General features: G+C 36.1%; 1 protein-coding gene across 41 annotated transcripts in view; it reads left to right on the forward strand.

Moving 5' to 3' along the window:
• Positions 1-24912, forward strand: part of PAM (peptidylglycine alpha-amidating monooxygenase) — a 261122-nt gene that overhangs the window by 156911 nt on the left and 79299 nt on the right. For all 41 annotated transcript variants that reach the window (XM_074328644.2, XM_074328647.2, XM_074328650.2 and 38 more), the window contains 3 exons: positions 997-1084; positions 12684-12769; positions 14135-14218. In XM_074328644.2, coding sequence (XP_074184745.1) covers positions 997-1084; positions 12684-12769; positions 14135-14218 — 258 coding nt within the window. The remainder of the gene's footprint in view (positions 1-996; positions 1085-12683; positions 12770-14134; positions 14219-24912) is intronic.

A 24912-nucleotide genomic window follows, 5' to 3' on the forward strand; every position in this document is an offset into this window, starting at 1 on the left:
CAATTTTATAAAAACTCATGTCTCAGATACATATTTTAGCAATAAATGGTGCTTTATTAATTTTATCAAACAAACAATATGAGCTAAAAGACGCATTTTACATACATTTGAGACTTAAGGTCGTTTTAGGCTACTCAGCGTTTTTAATGTGTAAAGGTGACTTGTAAACTGGCCCTTTGGATAGCATGTTGAATGCAGATGAAAGGGGATGAACCAAACCCAAACCAGGAAAGGGACTTATGCTCACTATTAACCATAATGATAGTGTACTTATCTTTGATTTCTTTTCTTTGTTTTACCTCTGAACTGATTTTTGTTTATTTTAATGTCTTTCCACCACTATTAATAGGAAAAAACGAGAAACGACATTGTGTAAGTTTCAGTATCCCTTTAATAAGTGCACAGGGCTCATGGAGGAAAGTAACATTTTTATGTTTTTGTAAAGACACATATTCCACTTTTCTAGTAAATTTCTTTCTCTAGATCACATCCTACTGAATACTGTTATTTTAAGATGGTAGTAAATTTGTGTTGTGAATTCTTTTGCTCATGTTTTGACCACTCACTGTGGCTTCTGTTTCAGTGCCGTGTTGTACAGTGTTTTATGGTACTCAGCTCTCTACTGAAATCTGGAAGGAAATATATTGTGAATACATAGCCTGGTGCTTTCATGTTTATATCCACATAACGCTCTCATCACTTTAAAAGGGGGTCTTCCATTAAAAAGTATATGTGGGTATATGTGTGGTTTCAGCCTACTAATTATTATTTTCTCTTTTTATTACATAATAGTTTACTATTCTACTAAATTAAATTATCAAATCATGCTCATCTTCAGGATTAAGACAGTTTATATAACCAGAGCATTCTATCCTAAGAGCATCAAAACATCTTTGTTATACAGCTATTCAAACTGTTGAATGTTGCAGTCTCTTGTGATATTTGTCACAGAATTAGAACTTGTATTCACATTCATATATTATTTTCTCTTATCAGTTGACTTCAAGCCTCGTGCCAGCATGGATACTGTCCATCATATGTTACTTTTTGGATGCAATATGCCTTCATCCACTGGAAGTTACTGGTAAGGGACAACGGGCTCATAGTACAAAAGGGTGTAGAAAATGTGTATTTTTATAAGTACGGAGTGTATCTGTACAAGTATTTTACAACTGATTAATCAATAGGCAGAATATTTCTTTTTTAGAAAAGGACATTGTTCTTTTGCATCAAACGGTTATCATGTGTTGATTATCATTGTTATTTAGTCTGCTTTGGCGCACATCCATCTGTCTTTGACACTGACTTAAAAAATACATGTCTGTTGTCATAGGTAGTGTGTTAAGGCGCACAGAGCTTGAAAAAAAAGACAAAACATTTGGACAATGGATACTCTGATGTTTATATTTTTAAGTTCATGATCCAACCCAAAGAGCACCATGGCTGTGTTCACTGCGTAGTCTTTCATCCCAGACACCACGCTAGGTGATCTGTATACACCATTTCATTTTGTCCTAACATCTCTGCAAAGCAGGTGTTACCATCCATACTTTACAGACAAGGAGGAGAGCCTGAAGCTCAAATTCTGTAACCTACTCAAGGTGGCAACAGCTGGTTAGTGTCAGACCAGGACTGAACCCCAGGTTGTCTGGTTTCAAACCCAAAGTTATTTCCATTTCACCATACTGTGTCCCATTTATCAAGTAACTGTTGCAGTTTTAGAATGTATTTTAATCACTGGGGTGAGTCTTAATATCATGTCACGAACAATCAATAAACATCTATTAAATGCTTGTTATATACCAGAACGGCAGCAGATGCTGTGGGAGGTTCTAACATAGATACGTTTCTACCCCCAGAAGCTTACAGCATAATTGTGGCTTGAGATATTCCCTTTCATTTTGTTCTTTTGTGTTCATGAAAATCAGTGAACTTGAAAATAGCTGTGCTTTTTAAGCCTCATATTTTGCATGAAGAGCCAGAATTACTTAGAACAGAATGTCTAGTGCGTCTTTGCATTGAGAAGGGATCTGTTTTGTGGTCCTGTTTCTGCGTAATCACATAGATTGCTAGACCTTTCTCTCTGCATCCTAATATTTATTAGGCTGATGCGAGGCATGCAACAACTGCTTTCTAGTCATTTTTATAATAAACAATTGTAATATGTATTTGGAACTGTTAAAAGCACAGAGAAATTATTGGAAATCTCCATGGACCAAGTATCATCAAAGCGTTTGTTAATAGGCTTCAGCTATTTGATGAAAGGGGTACCATCACATAGGAACCCAACTCACATGACCAAGTTTATGTAAAAATGGAGTCAGCAAATCAGTTACTACCCTTTGATATCAACATTCCAGTTTTTGCTCTTCAGTAAATTTTTGTAAATAGAATGCTGAGATTAAAATATTATTCTCTGACAGCTTTTCTGAATCTGATTCAGCAAATCACATCTTTTGGTTTTTTTGTTTTAAAAATATTTCTTTTGAAATTAGCAAAATTTACCTTTGGGTTAAAATGAGCAAAAATAACTAGAAAGGATGTGAATTTTAAAAACCTGCTTTAGCTTCACCTTGGTTGAAGAGAATGAGTGAAAAAATAACAAATCACTTAAATTTTATGATTGTAATTAAGAAAAGTTATATAAAATGAATTAAACCTAGCTCAGTGTTCTCATGTTAAAGAAATATCAGTGCAAACACATTGTTTTGGCTCTTTAAAAATACTTATTGGGGCGACCGGATGGCTCAGTTGGTTAGAACGCGAGCTCTGAACAGCAGGGTTGCTGGTTCTATTCCCACATGGGCCAGTGAGCTGCGCCCTCCACTATTAGATTGAAGACAATGAGCTGCTGCTGCGCTGCCAGAGGGGGCGGCCAGACGCCTCAGTTGGTTAGAGCATGAGCTCTCAACAACAAGGTTGCCACTGCACCCCCTGCAACTAAAGATAGAAAATGGCTACGGGACTTGGACCTGAGCTGTGCCCTCCACAACGATTTAGAGCTGATGGGCCCTGGAGAAACACACTGTCCCTCAATATTCCCCAATTAAGTTTATTTAAAAAAATTATTAATATTCTTTAGTATACTATTTTGATATTAAGTCTGTAAAGTGTTTCGTTTTACAGACTTCTATGTTGGGGAAAGGATTTCTCTGTTGGGGAAACAGAATTCAAAGACAAATGTAAATGAAAGTAAAATCAGCAATTTTGAGTAAAATAATTGCTACACATATTATTTTGCTAAAATTATTACTTAAAAGGCAACATAATAGAGTGAAACAGTAGTGAACTAATTGGCTGGATTCCCTGGGTAGGTTATCTATCCCATATGGGCTGGCCTTGGTTTCTTCATTTTATCAAGGGACTTTCACTAGATCATTTGTAGAACTCTCCTGTGCTCTGAAATCCCATAGTTCTATAAATGTAAGTTGCATGCAAGTACTGAGTCAGATTGGAAAGGCATCATTATGAGGAGTTGGAGGTGTGTGCACTGGTTGAAGCACCACAAGCAGGCAGGCTACTGTATTTTGCCATTCAGTTGCATCATTGAGTAATTAGAATTCTTAATGACATTATACCCGTGCCATTTTAAACAGATTTTTAAAATCTGCCTGGCAGCCCATATTCCTACTTAATCTACAGGTTTGTTATAATTGACTTTATAACCATAAAACAAGGACAGTAATTGATGCTGTTATTTATCTCCTTTTTTAAATAATGGTGTGTTTTTTTGTTTTTTTTGTTTTTCAGTTACAGTTGACATACAATATTCTGTTAATTTCAGTACCAAATAGTGATTGGACATTTATATAAATTATAAAGTGATCACTCTGTAAACCTAATGCCTATCTGACACCATACATAGTTATTAAAATATTATTGACTATATTCCCTATGCTATAGTTTTCATCCCCATGATTATTTTGTAACTACCAATTTGTACCTCTTAATGCCTTTCCCCTTGTTCACCTACCCCTTCCCATCTGACAACTGTCAAAATGTTCTCTTTATGAGTTTCTTTTTTGTTTGTTCATTTATTTTTGATGTTTAGATTCCACATATAAATGAAATCATATGGTATTTGTCTTTTTCTATCTGATTTATTTCACTTAGCATAATACCCTCAAGGTCCATCCATGTTGTTTCACAGGCAAGATTTCATTCTTTTTTAATGGATTAGTAATATTCCATTGTATATATGTACCACCTCTTCTTTATTCATTCATCTATTGATGGATACTTAGGTTGCTTCCATCTCTTGGCTATTGTAAATAATGCTGCAATGAACATATGGATGCATATGTCTTTTCAAATTAGTGTTTTGGGTTTCTTTGGATAAATACCCAGAAGTGGGACTACTGGGTCCTTCTTTGTCTCTTGTTATGGTCTTTGTTTTAAAGTCTATTTTGTCTGGTATAAGTATTGCTACCCCAACTTTTTTTTGTTTGTTTACATTTTCATGAGATATCTTTTTTCATTCCTTTACTTTCACTCTGTGTGTGTCTTTGGATTTGAAGTGAGTCTCTTTATAGGCAGCGTATGTAAGGGTCTTATTTTCTTATGATCAGCCACCCTGTCTTTTGATTGGAGCATTTAATCTATTTACAGTTAAAGCAATTGCTGATAGATTTGTAGCTATTGCCATTTTATTACTCATATTTTGATGGGTTTTTTTTTTCTTCAATGCTTGAAGTAGTCCCTTTAACATTGTGTAATACTGGTTTCATGGTGATGAACTTGTTTAGCTTTTTATTGTCTGGGATATTCGTCTTCTTTTAACTAAGCCCAGAGTGTTCATCTAACTTTTAAAAGTAGAAAAAAAAACAAGAAAAAAAAACTATATATGGCATATCTCCCATATTGAACAGATAATATATTATCTGTTCAATATGAAAACTGGGAGATATGCATTAAGTAAAACTGTTCATGTTACTCTGACTTCTGCAATCTAGCCTTACTTTTCATTTAAAAATGGAATAAACTTTTATTCCCTAATATTTAGCAAAATCCATGCGTCTTTAAAGAATTAGAGCTCACAGGATATTTCATGGGCTGAACTTTTCTGTCACTTCACAAAACATCCTCTGCTCCCCACCCCCAGGGCCACATAGGCTCAGCTCTGGAGACAGCGGATGTCTCCCAGCTGCTTAGCCTCTTATCATCCCACCTGAATTATAATACTAATAACAAAAATCTATCAGTGTCAAAAGCCTTGCATTATTTTTCTAAAATGTTTAATTCATGGAATTCATAGCACTCATTGTACACATGCAAATGTATTCTTCATTTCTCTAAGATACAGACAGTACTTAAATGAAGATTTCCAAACTTGCATATATATTTTTTTTAGTTATGATACCAATAATGGTTTTTGATGCTTAAGCATATCAAGAACTCATTTACACTCTCAGGGAAACCTTTATGGGAATACAAAGCTGTTTTAGCGAAAGAAGAAAAAACTAATAGGATATTTTAACACCAAAATGTTAAGCTCGGATTTCCTCTCTTTTTTTGTTCGTTAGCTAGGGTTTCCTCATTTTCATTTGAGTGTTCTAGTTTCACTCTCTGCAGGTTGGTACATAGGTCTGTGTTTCTAATAAACAAAACATTTTTCCTGTGACATAATGAAGTTAAAATTCCTCCCGTCTTCACGCGGCACTTTTAATATGAGGCAAAGAGCTGTTCGGATAGGGTTTCACTGTTGTGCTGCCCTCCGTTGCACTTTGTAATTGCTTCTTTCTCCTGTTCATTAAAATATATTTACAGTTACATTAAGTTTACATGAAAATACTAGGCACAGCATGAAGCAGTTTTCATTATGTAGTCATTTTAATTTTAGTTTTTTTCCTCTGCACATATTCCAGTCTTTTGTGTCTCATTCCAAATTAGCAGCTCACGCTGGTAATGTGTCTAGTTAATTATATACGTGTGCATTTAAATTGCATACATTGATGTGAACCTTTTAATATACTGTAGGGTGGTCCCTTTATAGTTAGAGTGTTCCGGGTGCTCCATTCTGAATTAATGTACCTCTGGAGGATGTGCATAAATAAGGACTAGCTGATGGAAAAGCGGCAGCTCCGATGGCCTATGTAAAGAAGGCAGCAGTACTTGTCAGATACAACCCTCATATCTTCTTTCCCAGGCTTTTAAAGGAAATTTAAACATCTAGGGACCAACGGAGAGGAATAGCACCAAGAGTGGTGCAAAAGCATAACAATAACATGATTTGTTGGACTGTATTTGTACTGACATACTTAATTCAAAGGGTAGTGTTTTAAGTTCCCCAGGTTTGTTGCCTGAATAGGAGCCCTAAGTGAGTAGGTAATCTTTTGAGCTTTTTAGGGTCTTAAAGGGAAATGAGGTGGTGAAAACTGAATCATTTAGATATAAATTTTTTATTACTGCTCTCCACTAAAAAATGGTAAATTTGAGGAACTCTTAGAAATTGAAATATTGCCTTTATCGATCCTATGAATATTTTCTCTACTTTTTTTGTTTACTCTAATCGCTTTTTTAAAAATATAATGAGGGGTTAGCTACGGAGAGTTTCAGGATTTGAAAATTATAATTTTGTTCATATAAATTTTTTGGCATTTGGGGTAATTCTGGAGCACTGTCTTTTTGTAATGTGAGATTGTATACGTTTGCGCATCTTTATTCTGCAGAGCACAGGACTTAGGGCTTAAAGCAATTTATGACTGTAAAAGACTGTGTGTTCACAATAGTCGGTGATTAAACTGAATGGGCTTCTTATGTGTCCTGCTGTGTAATTTGGCATGATCTTCTATGTAGAGCTAAAATTATGTGTGGCATTAGTAATTAATATTTGATTTGAAAACTATTTCTAAAGACGCTATGACCAACTACTCTTCACACATCAAAAATGGTTTCTACGGGTTGCTTGATCTTTTTTATTAAAGAAGAATCCCAACTGGTTGAATGAGGCTATTTCCAACTGTTCTAAGTTGGAATCATTCTCTAGCTAAAGCAGTAGTGCTTTACCATCCTCTGAAGCTTTAGCTTAAATCCCTTTCAACTGCTTCTATTTATTAACCACCTGCTGTGTCTTTTTAAATGCCACTATCTCCACAGGGTTACCGATGCTAATGAGGGGAAAGAGAAAATAGCTAAAACATATACATAAATACATAGAGATATACATATCTATATATACATATCTTCATATCTCTCTGTATATACCTGTATATGAGACACCCTGCTTGGTTCCTCATTTGAATGACGATTTTTTTTAGGATCATGTTACTAAAGCTTCGTTGCCTCCATCGTGGTGATAAGGATTCTTTGGTTGAGAATGGTATTTGCATATGCTGTCCTTATGCACCCTCCCCATATCTTTGCTACCTGTCATCTGTATACTGTGCAGCAAGATTCAGTCTGTCTTCCGCAATCCCCTCTTTGTTTCTGCCTTAACAGACTTCTAAAATTAAACATACATATAACATCCTTGTCAGTATAAATAAAAATAACACAGTCTCCAAAATCTACTGTTTTCCTTGTTCTAAGCACTGTAAAATGTGTCTTTGAGTGCAGTAGCAAAGTTTAGGCATACATTTTTGCTAGGCTAAAAATTAAACTGTATTCATTTCCTTATTCTACTTTAATATTATAATAAATTCGTATTATATTGCATATCAGGATAGTATAAAGGATCTTCGTTAAAATACACTTGGCATCTCGTTCTAATTTCTAGTCACTAATGATCATGTTTCTTGGCTAATTTTTAGGTGCCTGGATTAGAGGCGTTGATAGGAGTTCCTTAGGAACCGATCAGTTCCTAGTAGATTAGTGTCAACTTTAGTAAAATAGAATGTCATGGTTGTAACCGTTTTGACAGTTTCAACAGAAACAAACATTACATAATTTTGAACCTTATTTTTTCCTCCTAAAACTAGTATTTATGTTGAACACAATAGCAATATTGTAGCAACCGTACTCTAACATTTAATGTACAGCCACAACTTTGAAATCAGAGTATCTTTGGTTCCCGTCTCAGCTCTACTACTTGATAGTTGTAATAAACATTATTCAGTTATGTAAAGTGTACTGGGCTGTTTCCCAATCTGTAAAATGGGGATATTAATCCCACCTAATGAGGCTATCATGAAGAGTGGGGGGATGTAAATAATGTGCTTTGCACAGTGCCTGGCACATGGGAGTACTTAATAAATGGTACCTATTATCCTTATTCATTTATTAATAAAACGCTAATCATCCATTTTGTGCCAAATACTTTGTTAGGCATTGAGAGTTTGGTGTGGACAAAACAGACACACCCTCTGCTTTTATGGACTTTTTGCCTCTCTAAACTCATGGAGGGGTGGGGTATGGACATCATGATACTGTTTTTCAGCCTGGTGCTTTTAATCACTTCTTGTTTCGTATTCCCATTCTGTATCCGGGTAGTTACTATATTAATGCATACCCATTGCATTAAAATTCACATTGGATTTGTCTGAATTGGGAAATATGTCCTATGGGTTTATAGAGTAGTTAATGAGATTTGAGTACCTGACTCACTGGACACAATTTTGAAAGGTAAGGACATGCCACATGTACCATTGATTTTATGTTGTGTTTGTTAAAGAAACTCTCTAACTTTGGATTCATTTTCTTGTGGTTCTCTTAGATACTTAATGCATTACAAATGGAATGGAACGCCATATTAGACGTAACTTGAGGGCCTGACAAACCTATTATTATTGTTTTTGTAATGTTTTTTAACCATAAGACGAAAGGAGTTATCGGTTCTGATCTTCCCTGAGTAACCTTGGACTTTAAATAGCCTTTAGCAGATACAACCAGAGGGTACTTTAACAGTCAGTCATGCTTTATTTGGATAATTCAAAATGACAGGCTAGCACTTTTCAGTTCTTGGCATAGTTTGAAAATATTCATGCCATCTGAATGGTTTCCCCATGGATTAGAGGTGAAAAGGTTCTACAGCAAAGGTTCAAGAATCCAGAATAGGTTTATTTTCAAATGTTAATTCTTATCATTTTTGCAATGAATCCTGAGAAACCGCAAGGGAGCTATGTGAATCTTCACAATTAATTGGCTTAATCTGGAGGAGCCTTTAAGAGAAGCTGCTATAAGAATAAGGAACCTGGTTGATGATGCCTGAAATTACAACACCATTGATCAAGGGTTACATTGCTTCTTAGCCTTAAGATTCTTCTAATTAACAAAGATAGTAAAAATCCTATTTTTATAGGTCCCTTTTTGGAAAGCCAAAGTATGCAATATCAGCTTTATCCTGTGGGTCATTTTATGAGGAGAAAATATGATGCTATTTTCATTTAAAATGGGAAATGGAAATCTGAAAATGAAAAGGGGCAGGAATTTTATCCCAGTGCTCTTCACCACTCTCTTGTGTTATCCGTTATAGGATCTGTTTCTCCTGGCCTCTTGTTTTTCCTCTTCACTTAGTCTTCTCACTCATTAAGTTTTAGGATTAGTTTCACTATCTCAGTTCTTTCCAGTGAGTCATTCTTGACTCAGTCTTGAGTTTAATACATTCTTTAAAAAATCATAAAACAGGATTGAAAAAAAAATCAAACCAAAGTTTCCTTTTGAAGCTCTTCTTTTAGCAGACCTGATAAGAGAATTAAATATAAAATCATTGTCTCTTTGCGGATAAGTCAGAAGAACTTATTTTATGTAGAATTTGATTGTAGAATTGCATACACAAATTGCATCTTAGTTCAGATATGAAAGTAATCATCAAAGCTCATCTTTATGTAATATCATTCTCTGCCTATAAATCAGTCTCACGAATTGAGACAGAAGGAAGTGTGACAGCCAGAGCTTTGAATCATGGCTTGACTGTGTGATCTTTGGCAGTTACTTAAACTCTCTGAGCTTATTTGGCTTTAAAGTATAAGCTACTTGCAGTGTTCTTGTGAGAGTGAATGTAAGTTGATTTGGGCAAAATACCAGGCAAGTAATAATTCAAATTTATTACTATTTATTATTTTAGTTAAACTTCTTAACTAAATTAAAAAATAATTGTTATATTTGACAGTACAATAGAACGTAGGCCAATTCAGTTATTTAAGTGTTTGTGTATGAAAAGTTAAAAACATACTTAGACGTTAACTTTACCAACCATTTCTTGAATATTTGCTGAAGGCCAGGCAGGGTTACCAGTGTTGAGAGTCCAGAGTGAAAGATACGACCCGACACCTCAAAGTGTGCCCAGCCTGGTTGAAGAGGAGATAAATAATCTGATAGTTAGGATGCGTGCTGTGGTTAAAGAATGAAAGTTGGATGGGATAGGAATCAGAAAAAGCTTCCCTGAGGAGGAAGACTCGAGCAGAATCTTGAAGGAGAAGGTGAGTAGGACAAGTTTGTTAGGCAGAGAGTTGAGGAAAGGCTTTTCCAGGCAAAGGGAACAGTATTGAAGAGAGAGATTAGAAACTGGCAGCAGCTTGGCATGACTAAAAAGGGTTTTTTTTCTGTAGATGTAACAATGTCCCGGATCATGAAAGGCCTTATGCTACCATGTTTGGATTTTTTTGTGATCCTGTTTTGGGGAAGTGTTTGAAAGATTTTGTGCCAGCAAGTAACATAATCAAATAGGTAGCTTAGAAAATTTTACTCAACCAGTTTTCTCTATTATATTTCATTCTGGTTCTTTCTGTTCATACACTGAATGGACTTCTGTATCAGAGGAAATAATTATCTTGTTTAACCTAAAACTGTCATCACATTGATGTTAGGCACTTGTATATTTATGATCTTTGTTGAAAGCTATGAAAATTGCCACCCAGATCTTTACATTTTCGTAGCTGACAGCAGTGAGATACGAAGTTCATCACATCTGACAATCTCATTTCTTAAACCATTATAACATGAGGCCACAATGGAAAATTTTGCTTTTGGCTACTCTCCAATACGCTAAGCCTTTTAACACACTTGGCACAAGGATGTTACAGACATTTTTCCAGCGCACAAGTATCACATGGTAATGATCCTTCATCATAAGCATATTATTGTTTTTGACAGTGAACAGTGAGAAACCACTATCTGGTGTGTTTTACATTGCACATTATCCAGTTTCTTTCTGCAGCCCGATTGGTAGAAGCAAGAATATTTGCTGAACATAACCTTAGTAGGACCTCCTGGCTCCTGGTTCCTCACCCCTTTATCAGACAGGTAACATTTGTCTGCACTTACTGCCTGTCCTCTTACCCCATTATTGTCTCTAAGCAGGAAACATGTTAGGAGTTCTTTCCTTTGAGTATGAAGGTACTTCTTACCAGTGATTTTCTTATTTGTGACCTGGCTGTTCTTCAAGTTGCTAGCCCCAGCTTCTAACGTGTATAGGAAGCCACCATGGTCTGCCCTCTCTTCCCTTCAAGGCCATGGGCAGTGCACATTTTTTCATATGTGTGCCACCTCCTGCTCAAGAAGCTATGTTTGTTGTTGTCCTTGACAGTCCTCAAACCTTTCAGATCTGCCTAAATTCCTGACTTTGACCTTGCTTGGTGCCAATTTCCCAAAACACAAATATATAAAAGCAACATAAAACTGTCACGTAATGGTGTTTTGAACAAATCCAATTCTATAACAAAACAAACTAAGAAGGATAGTGTAAATGGGGGGGGAAAAAGTATGGTTTGGAGTCACACAGCTTACCATTTATGAGACTGGATATGCCATTGTAGGTACCAAGGTGTTAGTTACCGTACTGAGTGCCTTACGCACATCATCACCGTTGCCCTATCAGAGAGGCCTGTGCTGGTGATGTATGAAGATACAGGAAAGGCCTTCTAGGGCTTATAGACAAGCCCAAGATACACAGCTGTTCAGGGGAGGTTCTGGGATTCAACCTCAGATGTGTCTTTCTGCCTGTGTTTCTTTCACCATCCAACACTGCCTCTCCACGCTGAATCTTTAGATAACGGGAACATTTTGTTAAATAATGCATTACCCTGGAATAGTGCTTTGAGTTTTATAAAGTGCTTTCACTTATATCTCATTTGACTTACAGAATAACTCTGTGAGGTAAGCATAACTCTCTCTGTTTTATAAGACAGAAAACTGAGACTCTGTAAGATTAACTTGCATGACATGAAAGAACTTGTGACACAACCAGTATTCATAAACTAAAAAAAAAAAAAAAGTCATATATATACATATTATATCAATCACTAAGAACCCGTTGAGTGGAATATGCTTGTATTGTTCACCCCCTGAGGGTAGGCACTGCATAGTTTGTTGCAGCAACAAAAGATTTATTGATAATACTGATCCCCAAGGAGGAAAGGTGTGACATTTCTTTTAGTTTACTTCTAAATATCCTCTGAATTACCTTTGGTTTGTGTGAACTCAATGTTTATTTTTGTACCTGATTACATAGTGTACATTCCACATATGAACATGTTGAATTAGAAATTGTATGGCTACCGCACAGGATTGTTTTACATTGGGAAAGAAATAAACAATCAGAAATCTTTTATGTGTGTCTTTTTCACATTGAAAATATTCTTTGTGCCAATCTTCATTAGGATCTTAAGTTGTTATGACTGCAATGATAATATATTGATGTATTTTACTTTGCTTTCAAATATTTTCCTGTATCCTCCCTGCCCATGGTGAATGATTTATGCATTTTACTACTTGAATCTTAATTCTTAGCTTCTTTTTTTTCCCTTCAGGTATTGTGATGAAGGAACCTGTATAGATAAAGCCAATATTCTATATGCCTGGGCAAGAAATGCTCCCCCTACCAGACTCCCCGAAGGTACATATTCAGCTGCTTAATTTTCTGATTCCAAAGTACTTTTTATTATATGTCCTTTCCAACAGTTGTTGACAGTGTTCCGTTTTGCAATTTCACACTAAAAATCCCTGTATCACCTGCTTTATATTGAAAAAGGTTTCATTTAGGTAGTTACTCTTTCTCTGCCTCTCTTTGTTCGGTAATTTGTGCACACAACAGTTTAGATAGAAAATAACCAAGTATACCTCAAGCCACTTTTGGCCTCCAGCACACTGCCTTTTGACAGCAGGAGCATTTCATGAGCCAAGAGAGCTAGGAATTAAATAAACTGCTGTTTCAGCAAATAGACTTTATTTTTTATAGTCTTGGAACCTGGGTATTTAATGTGATGCCAAACCTCAGTTGGCTTTCTGACTTCACTTCTAAACTGTTCATGGCTTCCAACGTATGAGTGAATTACCAGATTCTCTTTTAGTACCTGAATGTTTCTTAATACCAAAGGGAATGTGCAGTTCTGTTACAGAGTAGGTCTGCCATGGTTTGGGGATGACATCTTGTGAGCACGTGTTCCACTCTTGCCTCCCTAACTCATGCCAGCTCTAACTGATATCTAGTTTGCTTTTCTTCAAATGACTCTCAGAATCCTTTCTATAGTTGACCAGGCAACCACCATCAAATAAGTTTGGAAACTAATAAGGGGTCTGTCATAGATTTGTTGACATTTTAAAAATCCATTAGTAGAGCAGATAGAAAAAAATTTTTCTCCACCTGTAAATATTTTCTCTGTAGATTTATTTATTTTTTTTTAGCTTACTAGCAAACTATATTAATAATAAGACTATTAGGAACCCTTCAGAGTCCAAAAATGTATTGGCATATTGGACTTTGTAATCTAGTTGGTAACAGTTTCCTCAGTGACATTCTTGCAGATACCTGTTTTCATATGGAAAGAAAAGTAATTCCTCTGAGACTTCCTAAGAAATCTATTTCCTACTTTCAATCAGAAAACAAAAATGAATATAAATAAATACAAAACAAAGTAAAAGAATAGGTTTATGTATGTCTGTTGAATAATCAAGGACAGAATTTTGTTTTGCTTTGTTCTGTTACTTTCAAAATGAGTCAATTGTCTTCTTAAACTGTACGTGATACTCTGGTTCTGAAGTGGGAACTATATATAGAATTCTATCAGAGCTTTGAGAAGGATTGATAGATTATATTAGAAATTTCCAGTGAATGTCTAGTTTATCTTCGTTTTCATATAACATAATTTCATATGCAATATGCTATTTTATTTCCCTTTGGATTTCACAGAAACCTGAAGTTAGCTTCATTTTAGATTTCCATTTCTAAAATACTAATTTATCTTCTTTTGTAAATCGTTAGGTGTTGGATTCAGAGTTGGAGGAGAGACTGGAAGTAAATACTTTGTACTACAAGTACACTATGGGGATATTAGTGCTTTTAGAGGTAAGTTTTGAAATGTTGGAACTAAGCACACTTTTCAATACTATATTGTTTAAAATGTCTGTAAGTAACTATTATCCACATAATAAAATGAAGACTTGACCGCTCCCTCTGCCCACTAGGAAACAACTGCTTTTGTTTCCTTTAATTTGGGACTATTGAGGAAACAACTTTTATTCTGAAAGGTATATTCTCTTATGCATCCTACTGTGCTTTCTCTTAAGCTGAGTTTAGGGTTCTTTAGCTTTCCAGTGTATTATCTACTTGCTCCTGTTAGGGCATTCCTTCCAAACAGCATTGTCAGAAAGTATAGGGACTAGCATTTATTTACATTACTGTAAGCAGGCCCTTGGGAGAGTCGACAAGTTTCACAATACCAGGAAGATTCTCAAACACTCAGGCTCATGTCAGTGCTTTATCAATAAACCTTAGTTGCCCCTTGAACTCATCCATTGTCCACTGCACTGATGCAAAAACCACCCACTCCTTAGCTACCCACTGCTAAGCACTACTCTAGACACCTGTTGCTCTACCCCAGATGTCTATTCATTTAAGTGCTCCTTTTCTTATTATAGAATCATTAACATGAGGAAGGGGCCCTGTTCCCAAGGCAGCCAGGACTGGTGCTTGGTACTCCTTCTGCTGCACTTAGTCCCCCTCCAACTGCATTCCTTCCAGGTTCACATTCTTGTGTTCACAGGAATGTAAATATTAAGCAGACTTCTTGGTTTGCCAGCTTTTATACTATGTCTTGCTGACTTACGCGTAGTCCCCCACACTCTCTAATTTAACATTATATTTCTGTTAACTAAGCTAATTCATTTTCCTCTCCAGGCACATTAGCTTTCTATCCCACAACTAAGTCTAGAAGTATATGTCCATCTCTGCCTATGACATGTGCTCTGGGGCCTTTGAGTACAGTGCCTCATGTGGTGAGCGGTTCCATAGATTCTCAGCATTTAGAACTGGGACAATCAATGCATCTTCTTCTGGGAAAAGATGCTGGAAAAAATAATGTGATGTAATTGAACAATTATAATCAGTACTGCTGTCAAGTATCTTATTAAACAAGCTCCTGTGGACCAGCCCATGAAAACAACGTCCAAATAAAACTGGTTTTTATATTAAAAAATATGCTTTGAGTTATATATAAATAGCTTTTCATTTTTGGAACAGAACCTAATCTTAAGTTGTTAACTGGCTGTAGTGCTAAGACAAGGTTTTCTTAAAAACAAAGGAATAAATAATGTTCGTGTTTGAGGAACAAAGAAAATTATCTGCTCTGAAAATTTACTGTTGGTATCAGTGGAACAGGCAGATTCTAAGACTGCTGACTTCCAAAGTATTGACAAGACTATAATTTTTCTAAAAAGGCAAGGAAGGCTTTCCCTGACCACAGCTAAGTAGTTGGCCATACCCATAGATACTCGCCGGAACCCACTCTATATCCCTGTATAGAACCCTAGACTTTACTTTTCAACTTAATTCCTCTTAGCTTTGTAGTACCTCCTAATGGATACTGCATTGATGCCCTAGGGAAGTGGATGATATATACTAGCTTTTAAAATATATTACTGTAATAATTTAAGTTAATTACTAATGAAGAATTTGTTTTGTAATTTGTTTAATCCCCGGAGAATTAAAAAGTATTGATAGTCAATATATAAATATATAGTTATTCTTTACTATTAGAGACTGATAAGAAACTTTTATAGTAATTTTTCATTTTTCACTTTTTTTAGCAGTATTTTTGTGAAAGAAGGTATTTATGAGGTTTGAGGTAGAACGATTACTGGTCCTGTAACTCATAGACCTTATTGTAATATAATGAAAATGTAAACACAAAATTTTGTTCATTAATTCATTCAGTAGTATTAGATATTATCTTGTGCCTTAAGTTACGCATGGCTTAGAATAGTAAATAAACATATGGGAAAATACCAAATCTCACTAAAACAATGAGAGAGCATTTTACTCTTATTAAAATTAGGGGCGAGTGGAAATTGAATTATAAAACCCAGGACTGCTAGGGTTTGGATGAATCTGGTACAGTTTGGGGAGCTTTACAAATTAGTACAATGTTTTGGAATGCAATTACCATTTTATATACATTTTATATAAACATTAAAATCTTGTTCTAGGCTTTTATCCTAAAAAAGAGAGATTTTTCCCCCTTGTTTTGAAATGAGCTACCTAGCCACAGTTATTTATGTACCATTAACTATTAATATGAAAACTGGCAAGTTAACAAATGATCCTTAATAGGGAACTAATTAAATGGTAGAAGAACCAAAATAACTAATCATAAAATTTTATATAGATTGCATAAAACTGTGTGTATGCTTGTATGGCAAAAAAGGAGACAGTCAATAAGCCTAAAAGACAGGATTGTGTGATTTTTTTTTCCCCTTTAGAATGTCCAAAACATTATCTTTATATTTTTAAATCCCACAAGTAGAAGCACTATGTTAAATCCGTCAGTACCTGCCAGTTAGCGTGCTGCATTCTCACACTCTCCTGACAAAGAAGAGTTAATGTAAATCTCTACATGCCTGATTTGTAGAGATTACATTTACTGTCAGCAATGACTTATACCTTAAAGTTTCTATATTGTGATCATACATTTACCTGCAGATGTATCTAGAAGTGGAAAATAATTATATCATCATCTCTTCTAATGATTAAAATACATTATATATGCATTATGTATACACACCCATATATAATCATACTAGTGTCAGTGGAGATTTGAACTTCATGTTGTTAAAACTGTTGATGATATTTTAAGTATATAAATTATAAATCAGAAACAGACTAAGATGATGAGGAAATTACTGCACTTTTCTGAAAAGTACAAAAAGGCTGGACTTAAGGGTATGAGCGTTTTTCCACACAGGGAAAGTTGTAGAGAGGTGAAAAGCCTGACTTTTCTTCAATGAAGCACCAACTAAAATTTGTTGGAATATGATAAAGTATCGGAGAAAATATAACCTGAAACCGACTGGGTATTCTTGGACTGTGATCTCTATTAGTTGAAAAAGCTTGAGTGTGATTTTAGAGTGAGTTCTGTGGGATTGCTTAAAATATTTGTTCTGTTTTGGTTTTTGTTTGTTTTGGAAATTGCGCAGCATGTGAAGCTGTAAAAGCATCATTTATAAACAGCTAACTTTATTAAATGCTATGTCAATCATAGGGTCAGACCTGTGCTTGGTATACTAATCTTACTGCCAGAAGGCGTTCAGTATATTCTAGCAGGAGAAACAAGTACAAAAACAGGGTGTTTATAGGCAGTGATCGAAATGCATACCAGATAAGGAGGCTGTGGAAAGGCAGAGCGGACAGGTCTGCCTGGAGACGCAGGGGCACCTCATCACCGAAAGGCTTCTTAGGAGATGGAACCACAGTAAGAATTTGAGTGGTGACCAGGAGACCCTAGGTAGGCAGAGGCAGGGAGAAGACCCGTTCTAAACACAGGTAAAGTATGTGCCTAGACATAGAGGAGTGAAAAGCCTCCTGTGCACAAGGCACTAGTGGCAATTTGAGTGTGAAATACAAAGGGAGCAGTGGCAAGAACTGAGAAGATAGGTGAAAGGTAGGGAGGGACCAGACCACAGAGATTCTTGTGAAGGCTTTAATCTGAAGACACTCAGCTTGCTGATCAGCCAAGCGGTAACCTGATCAGATTTTCACTTCAATGCTAGGCTTGAGGGCCTGGAAATGCTATGAGCCTTCTGAAGAAAGGATGGGGCTCTCGGAGGCCCAGGCGAGTCATGATGGAGGCTCTGGAAGACCAGCATGAGTTCTTTTTTAAATGTAGTCTACTTTTTATAAATTAATATGCTGTGGCAAATAGAATGTACTCTAATTAGAAATTAAAGCGCCATATAAAATACCATAGTACAGGGGTTAGGTGATCGAACTCTAAAACCAGATGGCCTAGCAATGGCACTTGTGAGTTCAGGTTGGTATTCTCACCCAGTCCCAGCCCCTCTCTGCCCTCCTCATCTATAAAGTGGGATCGTAATGGTTCATATAAAGGTACCTGGTGAGTACTCAGTAAGTGTTAGCTAGTATTATCATGATCCCTATAAAAGGCTTCAGGGCACATACATTCCCCTAAATGCAACCTTTTGTTGTCCATAGTATAAAGAGTACGTTGGTTACTTTACACGGGTGTTGTAATTTCTGGTTATGTTTAGACACAGAACAGTGTTCACATCTGTCACCTTGTCAGCAGAAGTTTCCTAGTTTCCTAGTTATTCTCTGTTCCCTGTTCTTTGGTTTTTGTTATTTGTAATTCAGTTATACAAAGAAAAACTGTAAGATCAGGTCTTTGTTATTTGTAATTCAGAGGTTTTTGTTATTTGTAATTCAATTATACAAAGAAAAACTGTAAGATCAGGTCCCTGCACTTAAGGAAATTAGAATAGTAGGAGCCAGAGATTCTTCCTGGTCCTTTTTTTATTTTTCACTTTTTTGCCAAGTTTTCAGTAAAATCTTGTTCCAAAGAGAAAATTCTCCTGAGATTGTTGTAGAAATTTGCTACATTTTTTTCCTGGACATGGCAGGGGAATCTTAAAAAAAAAAAAAAGAGCCTCTGCTTTCCAGAGTTGCTGGCATTAGTTTGCTAGTCTCCAACAGTGACTCATTTCTCAAACTGGAAAACCTGTGCACTCAGGAACTGAAGTTGGAACTGATATTATTAAAATGGAGGTGAGGATCTCTTCCCAAGTGCACGAGCTCTGACTGTCTTTGGGTTGGCAAAATTGCAAGCTACAGACTTACTGTCCTCATGCTCTTGAGGCATATAGGAAAACTACTAGAAGGTGTTATCAAGGACACAGAAAACACACACATGCACACACACGCACACAAGGCTTGCTTCAATCCCTTTATCACAGCACTAAAGTACACCTACATTTCAGCATGTTTCTGGGAATATAGCTAAACGATTTGTTTTCCTTAGATTAGATGTTTAATACTCATATTCTAAATGAGATGAATGATACCTGAGTACCCTGTTTTCAGCTCTTCTTTATGTGTGCTCTAAAAAGTTTCGTCTCCAGATTTCTGGGGTTTATTAGTAAAATCAGACCATAAAATTCTAGTTAGAGCCCTCAGAGAGCGAATCTTTTTCAATAGTCAAGTTTTCCAGAAAGCTAAGGTTTTAACTCTTGAAGTACTATAACTTTAAAATACTTTGCACAGAAATCTTTCCCAAATACGGTGTATGCTTTATGAAATTAAAGTGGGTGGTGGACAGTAAAATGCCTACAGCTTTGCCCAGCACAGAGCAAGCTGGCAGTAAATGTTAGTTGTTTTCCTTATCCCTTTCCCCCTTTTCTTCCTAATTTTGGAATGTCATTCTGAATATCAACTACTGCACAATGATTTCCCTGACAATTTTAGGAGTAGGTAGAGTTTTTCCATGTTACTGGACTTGCTGCCTTCTTCTATCTGCTTTTCTGTACTTTCTATTGTTTCTTCTATTGTCAAGCTACCACTTCAACTCATTTTAATTCAAACAACACTGCATGGAGGCAAATGTGAATAAGAACAAGTTCTGCCTTCTGTAGCTCACCATCCAGTGGGGGCAAATAAAAATAAAACAATAACTGTAATCACATGAATAGTACACACAGACAGTCCAGTGAGAGAGGGGGTTGAGAGACAGGCAAGACCACCCCCAGTTTAGAAAGAGATTTCATGTTGCCACATTGATTTCCTACAGGCATCCTTCTCCCTTGTTCTACGTCGTTGCTTTAGATGTGGACTCCACGAGGCAGCAAAGTTTCATATCATTATTTGTAAATTTACAATAAATGGACTCTGAATTGAAACCCTTAAAGGGAACTTTTGAATGAAATCTTGGGAACACTCGTGCCTGGACTTGGTGACCTTTATGGTTTCATTCTCCTTGCCCTCTTTGTGTTATTCCATCCTGGCTGACTGTGTTCAATTTAGGTGTGGCTTCTGAACCGCTTAGTTCCAGACAGGTTTGTGTTACTGGACATAGAACATGCTTGCATGCGTGCACACTGCATACTCATGCACACACATAGGCACACAAGACGAGTTCCTATCTCACCACAACTGAAGGAGGAATACAGCAGGTATGAGGGACTGGAAAAATGGCAGGCAGAAGGGAAAACATAGGACTCCAGAAGAATTCTCATTCCACTGTGACTCCTGCCTCATCTCTTCCTTACGAGACTACACAGCCAGGAAGCTATTGAAAAAAGCTTTGAAATTGTGAGCCCAGGAAAAATCCCTTGCTGATGCACTTTTGAACAAGATGGAGCATAGATCAGTGGCAAGGCAGCTATACTTAAAATGATTTCATTCCAGGATAAAGCAGACGACTCTGACTTCAGTCTAAGCATTAGAATGCTTTTGACTCCTTTAAGCTGATTTCCGAGGTAGCAGGGAACTGGGTGGAAGATTGCTCCAGGTCGTCGCTTCCTCTGTCTTCAAATCTGTCCTAGCAGTTTCCCCCTTCATGCTTTCCAGTGAGATAAACAAGTGTGCTTGTACTCACGCCTCTGCAAAGTGAGGGGTACTATGGATCAGGGTATTTAAACCCATGCATTTTTAAGTGTCTTGGATTACTTTAAATATTAAAGAATCTCCTTTGAAATTGCAAATGTAGAGGATGTTGTTAATGCTTCGCCACCCCCAGGGAGATGCCCGAAAGCTACCGAGTCTCTCCACTGACAGGGAGATGTAAAGGGCACCTTTCTAGCACTCAGCCTGGGTTTGCCTGAATAGGACCCTGGCAGGCACCTGGTCCCGCAAGCCGAATCTGCTTCCAGAATAGAGCAGTGAGTTTCCACCGTGATCTTTCATTCCAGGGCATATGTAAAGTTTCTAAGTTCTCAACACCAGGGACAGCCATTTGTTTAAACATCTCTAGTAAATACAGAAATATGGTGTCAGGAAGAATGCACCTTGCCTCAGTTTCCCTTTTCTCTCCCAAGGCTGATCCCTCTGCCATTCAGCAAGTCTCCTTTCTTCCCTCCCCAACTCTCACTTACTCTTTCTCTAATATTCCTTAATACAGGGGTACAAACTTTTACTCAAATACTTCGGGTCAGATATGGCTTGGAATTAAGAACTTCTAAGGTTTTTGAAAGGTACTCACGTGTATAAATTATATATTACATTGTATCACCTTTGGGAGTCTTGGACACCATCCATCATCAAGTATGCTAGTATTATTATAGCAAAATGTTCAAATAGTGACACTATAACAGATAAATAAACACTGTAAATAGCATCACATTCATTCAGATCAGATTTTGCTATCAAATATTATGAAAAAAACTAGGTTTCCAGAGCTTTTCAGATTTCAGAATTGCAAAAAGTTCTAGTGTTAGAACAAAGAAACCCATTCCTTAATACATGAGTTATCAATTAAAATACTAACACAGATTGGCGGACTCTGGATATATTTGAATATTTTCCCATTAAAATAATCTCTCTTTTCATCTTGTGGAAAATGTAGAAAAGCATTAAATAGAAAAGTAAAAAAAATCACTCACAATACCTTACTATTTTAAAAATCTGTAATATGAGGTGATGGTTGCACATGTCTGTGAATATACTAAAAGCCACTGAATAATGCACTTTAAAGAGGTGAATTGCATGGTAGGTGAATTGTATCTCAAGCTATTGAAGCAAAGGTATATAGATTAGAAAGAAAACAAATGATGATGCCCTCTTGAATCCCACCTCCCTTTCTCTTCCCACCCCCACCTCCAGGTAACCAGCATTTATATCTGCCAACTTTTCATATGCTTACCCCAACACTTCTGTATACACACAGAAACCACAGACATATATATAGATAGATATAGATATAGATACAGATACAGATATAGATATAGATGTATCGCCACTTTTGTTCTTTTTTGGACAAACATCATCTGACAGTCACCACAGATCTGCATCTGCTGTTTTTTAATTTAACGATATACCCTGGGCGTATTTCTAAGGCAGCATATATAAAGCTCTTTCATTATTTATAATGGCTGCCTAATAGTCTGCTGTGTGGATATGCTATAATTTGTGCATCCTGCTCCCTATTAAAGACATTTAAGTTCTGGGGATTTTGCTGTACCAAGCAATGCTGCAGTGAACATTAATGTTAGAAATGTTTTAGGTACCCATGTATTGCCACTGCAGGATAGCTTTCTAGAAATGGGGTTTTTGTGTCATGGAGTGTTTAAACCTTAACAGATTCCACCAAATTACTCGACAAAACAGTTTTTCTAATTTACAGTCCACAGTGAATGAGGGAGCCTCATATTCTTACCTGCACTAACTGTTTTCACACTTGAAAAATTTTGCCCAGTGTTTACTTAAACAAAGTGTTTCATTAAAGGATTAGAATTAGTTAGAAAGTCTGAATAGGATTACCTCTAAAGTACATATTCTAGGTCAGGATTCCTCAAAATCTGATCTGAGATTTGCACCAGAACCTCCTTGGGGTGCTTTTTGAAATGAAAATTCCTAGTCCCAACAGACCTTCTGAATCAGATGCACAAAAAGTAGAGGGAGGGCAGTGGTGTACAAGTGCTGGCTCACATTGACTTACCAGAGCCAGTTGTTGATTTTCAGGTCTTTTGTTAACTGATTGTTAAAATTATAGCATTAAAAATAAAGGCAATAAATAGTTAAAAAATCATCATCTCCTAATTATTTTACTATATTTTACTATGATCTGTGCTCTTGAAGGTATTTACATTTATTATATTTGTATGGTAGAAATACTATAACATGGTGTGTTAACTGTTCATCTCTTCCCAATTCAGCGTTCATCCGTAGCTTGAAATCAACCATGGTGGGAAAATTTACACCATGGAAGTTGAAAAATGCTTGAAAAATGCTGCACATCAGTGCTTGATAAATCATTTTGTTGGTTGTTTAGATTTAGGAAAATGATGGAAAAGATGTTAGTAATGCAGATTATTGTCAATAGCCAAAAAAATTGAGGAAATATTCTTCCAATATTTAAAGGTTATCCATTCAATACAGCAAAGATTTTGCTCACTTCCTTGACGAGCAAGTGTAGTTCCAACATATGTCTTAGTTGTTTCAATAAACAAGAATATCAACAAACATTCTTGTCTGAACTACTCAATCATCAGTTACACACATAGCTTGGCTATGGAAAAGTTCAGCAAAAATAAAGGAAAGAATTCTGTGAAATCCAACTGGCTATGTGGAATATACAATAAAGAGTATTATACATTTTATTATTAGTTATAAATTGTGGGCTACACATCCTTTATGTTAATATAAACTATAATAAATTTATGTACACATGTATGCATATTATTTTAGAGAGCCAGTGCACATCACTGAGCCCAGTATTCTGAAATTTTAACAAGCTCCCCTGTTGATTTTTATGCAAACTAAAGTTTGACAACTGAGGCTCAGATTTTCCCAGTAAGGATTGAAGTTACTTCTATGTATATGTATTTCTTCCTGTACTACAGGTGTGTCAGGAAAATCTCCTGGGACTTGGGACACAAGCAGAGTAATTTGAATTTACCAAAATAAGTATAATTAAATATCAATTCTCTTCAGAAAAAGGGGAGCTTTGAAAAAAGAAAATGCATTTAATTACTGCATGGTTATTCTAGCACTTTATTTTACTTAGAAATTTGAAGGAGAGTTTATTTTTATTCGTAACTTTTTCACAAAATTCGGTCTTTGGATTTTAAAATGTTGTAATAATAGAAGCCACTTACAATACACATATGACTTTCTTGGACCCCCCCCTCCCTCATATATAGATGTGTAAATGTTTCTCCTTTACACTTAAGCTAGATAAACCTTTTGAAGAATGAGCAAAAATAAGTTATATCTCTTCATTTATTACATTTTTGTTATTGTTTCCCCGAAAATAAGACCTAGCTAGACAATCAGCTCTAAAGCACCTTTTGGAGCAGTAGTTAATATAAGACCCAGTCTTATTTTACTATAAGACCGGGTATAATATAATATAATATAATATAATATAATATAATATAATATAATATAATACCGGGTCTTATATTAATCTTTGCTCCAAAAGATGTATTAGAGCTGGTTGTCCGGCTAGGTCTTATTTTCAGGGAAGCACGATATTTTTAAGTGGAATGTATGGGGTAATAGGTAAGGCAGAAACCATTAGAGAAATGATAGGCAAGAAGGGAACATTCAACCTGCATGAAATTCCAGTCTCTTAGGCCTTCTCCAATAAAGGAGAGATTGAAACATTGCCAAGAAGGCATTGTTGAAGAGGAAACAATGGATTTTATTTTATTTTCTTGTGAAAGGAAAGGAGCGAAAACCATAGGTCTTAGGTTTTGTGTACTAATTCGTTTATGAAGCATTCGTTTTTAATACCAGCGCTGAGTCCTCAGGCTGATAGCATGAGAACAGTGTGATTGGAAGGGACCAGCTAGCCCAGCCCCCTGCATTTTACAGAGTGGAAATCGATACATATAAATGTTAAGTGACTTGCCTAAGGTGGTATAGTTACTAGTCCAATGTTATTAAAAAACTAAAATAATTTAATTTGTGTTGGATTTCTAGTTTGTATATGTGCCAAAGTTCACATCCTAACTATATAAAACAAGTAATGGAGTCAATGTTTCTGAAAGTCCTTTGAACCACTAGGAATGAAGAGGAATGAATTTATTCATGCA

Source organism: Rhinolophus sinicus, chromosome 3 (assembly GCF_057876585.1).
Source record: "Rhinolophus sinicus isolate RSI-liver-muscle chromosome 3, RSI-T2T, whole genome shotgun sequence".
NCBI lineage: Eukaryota > Metazoa > Chordata > Mammalia > Chiroptera > Rhinolophidae > Rhinolophus > Rhinolophus sinicus.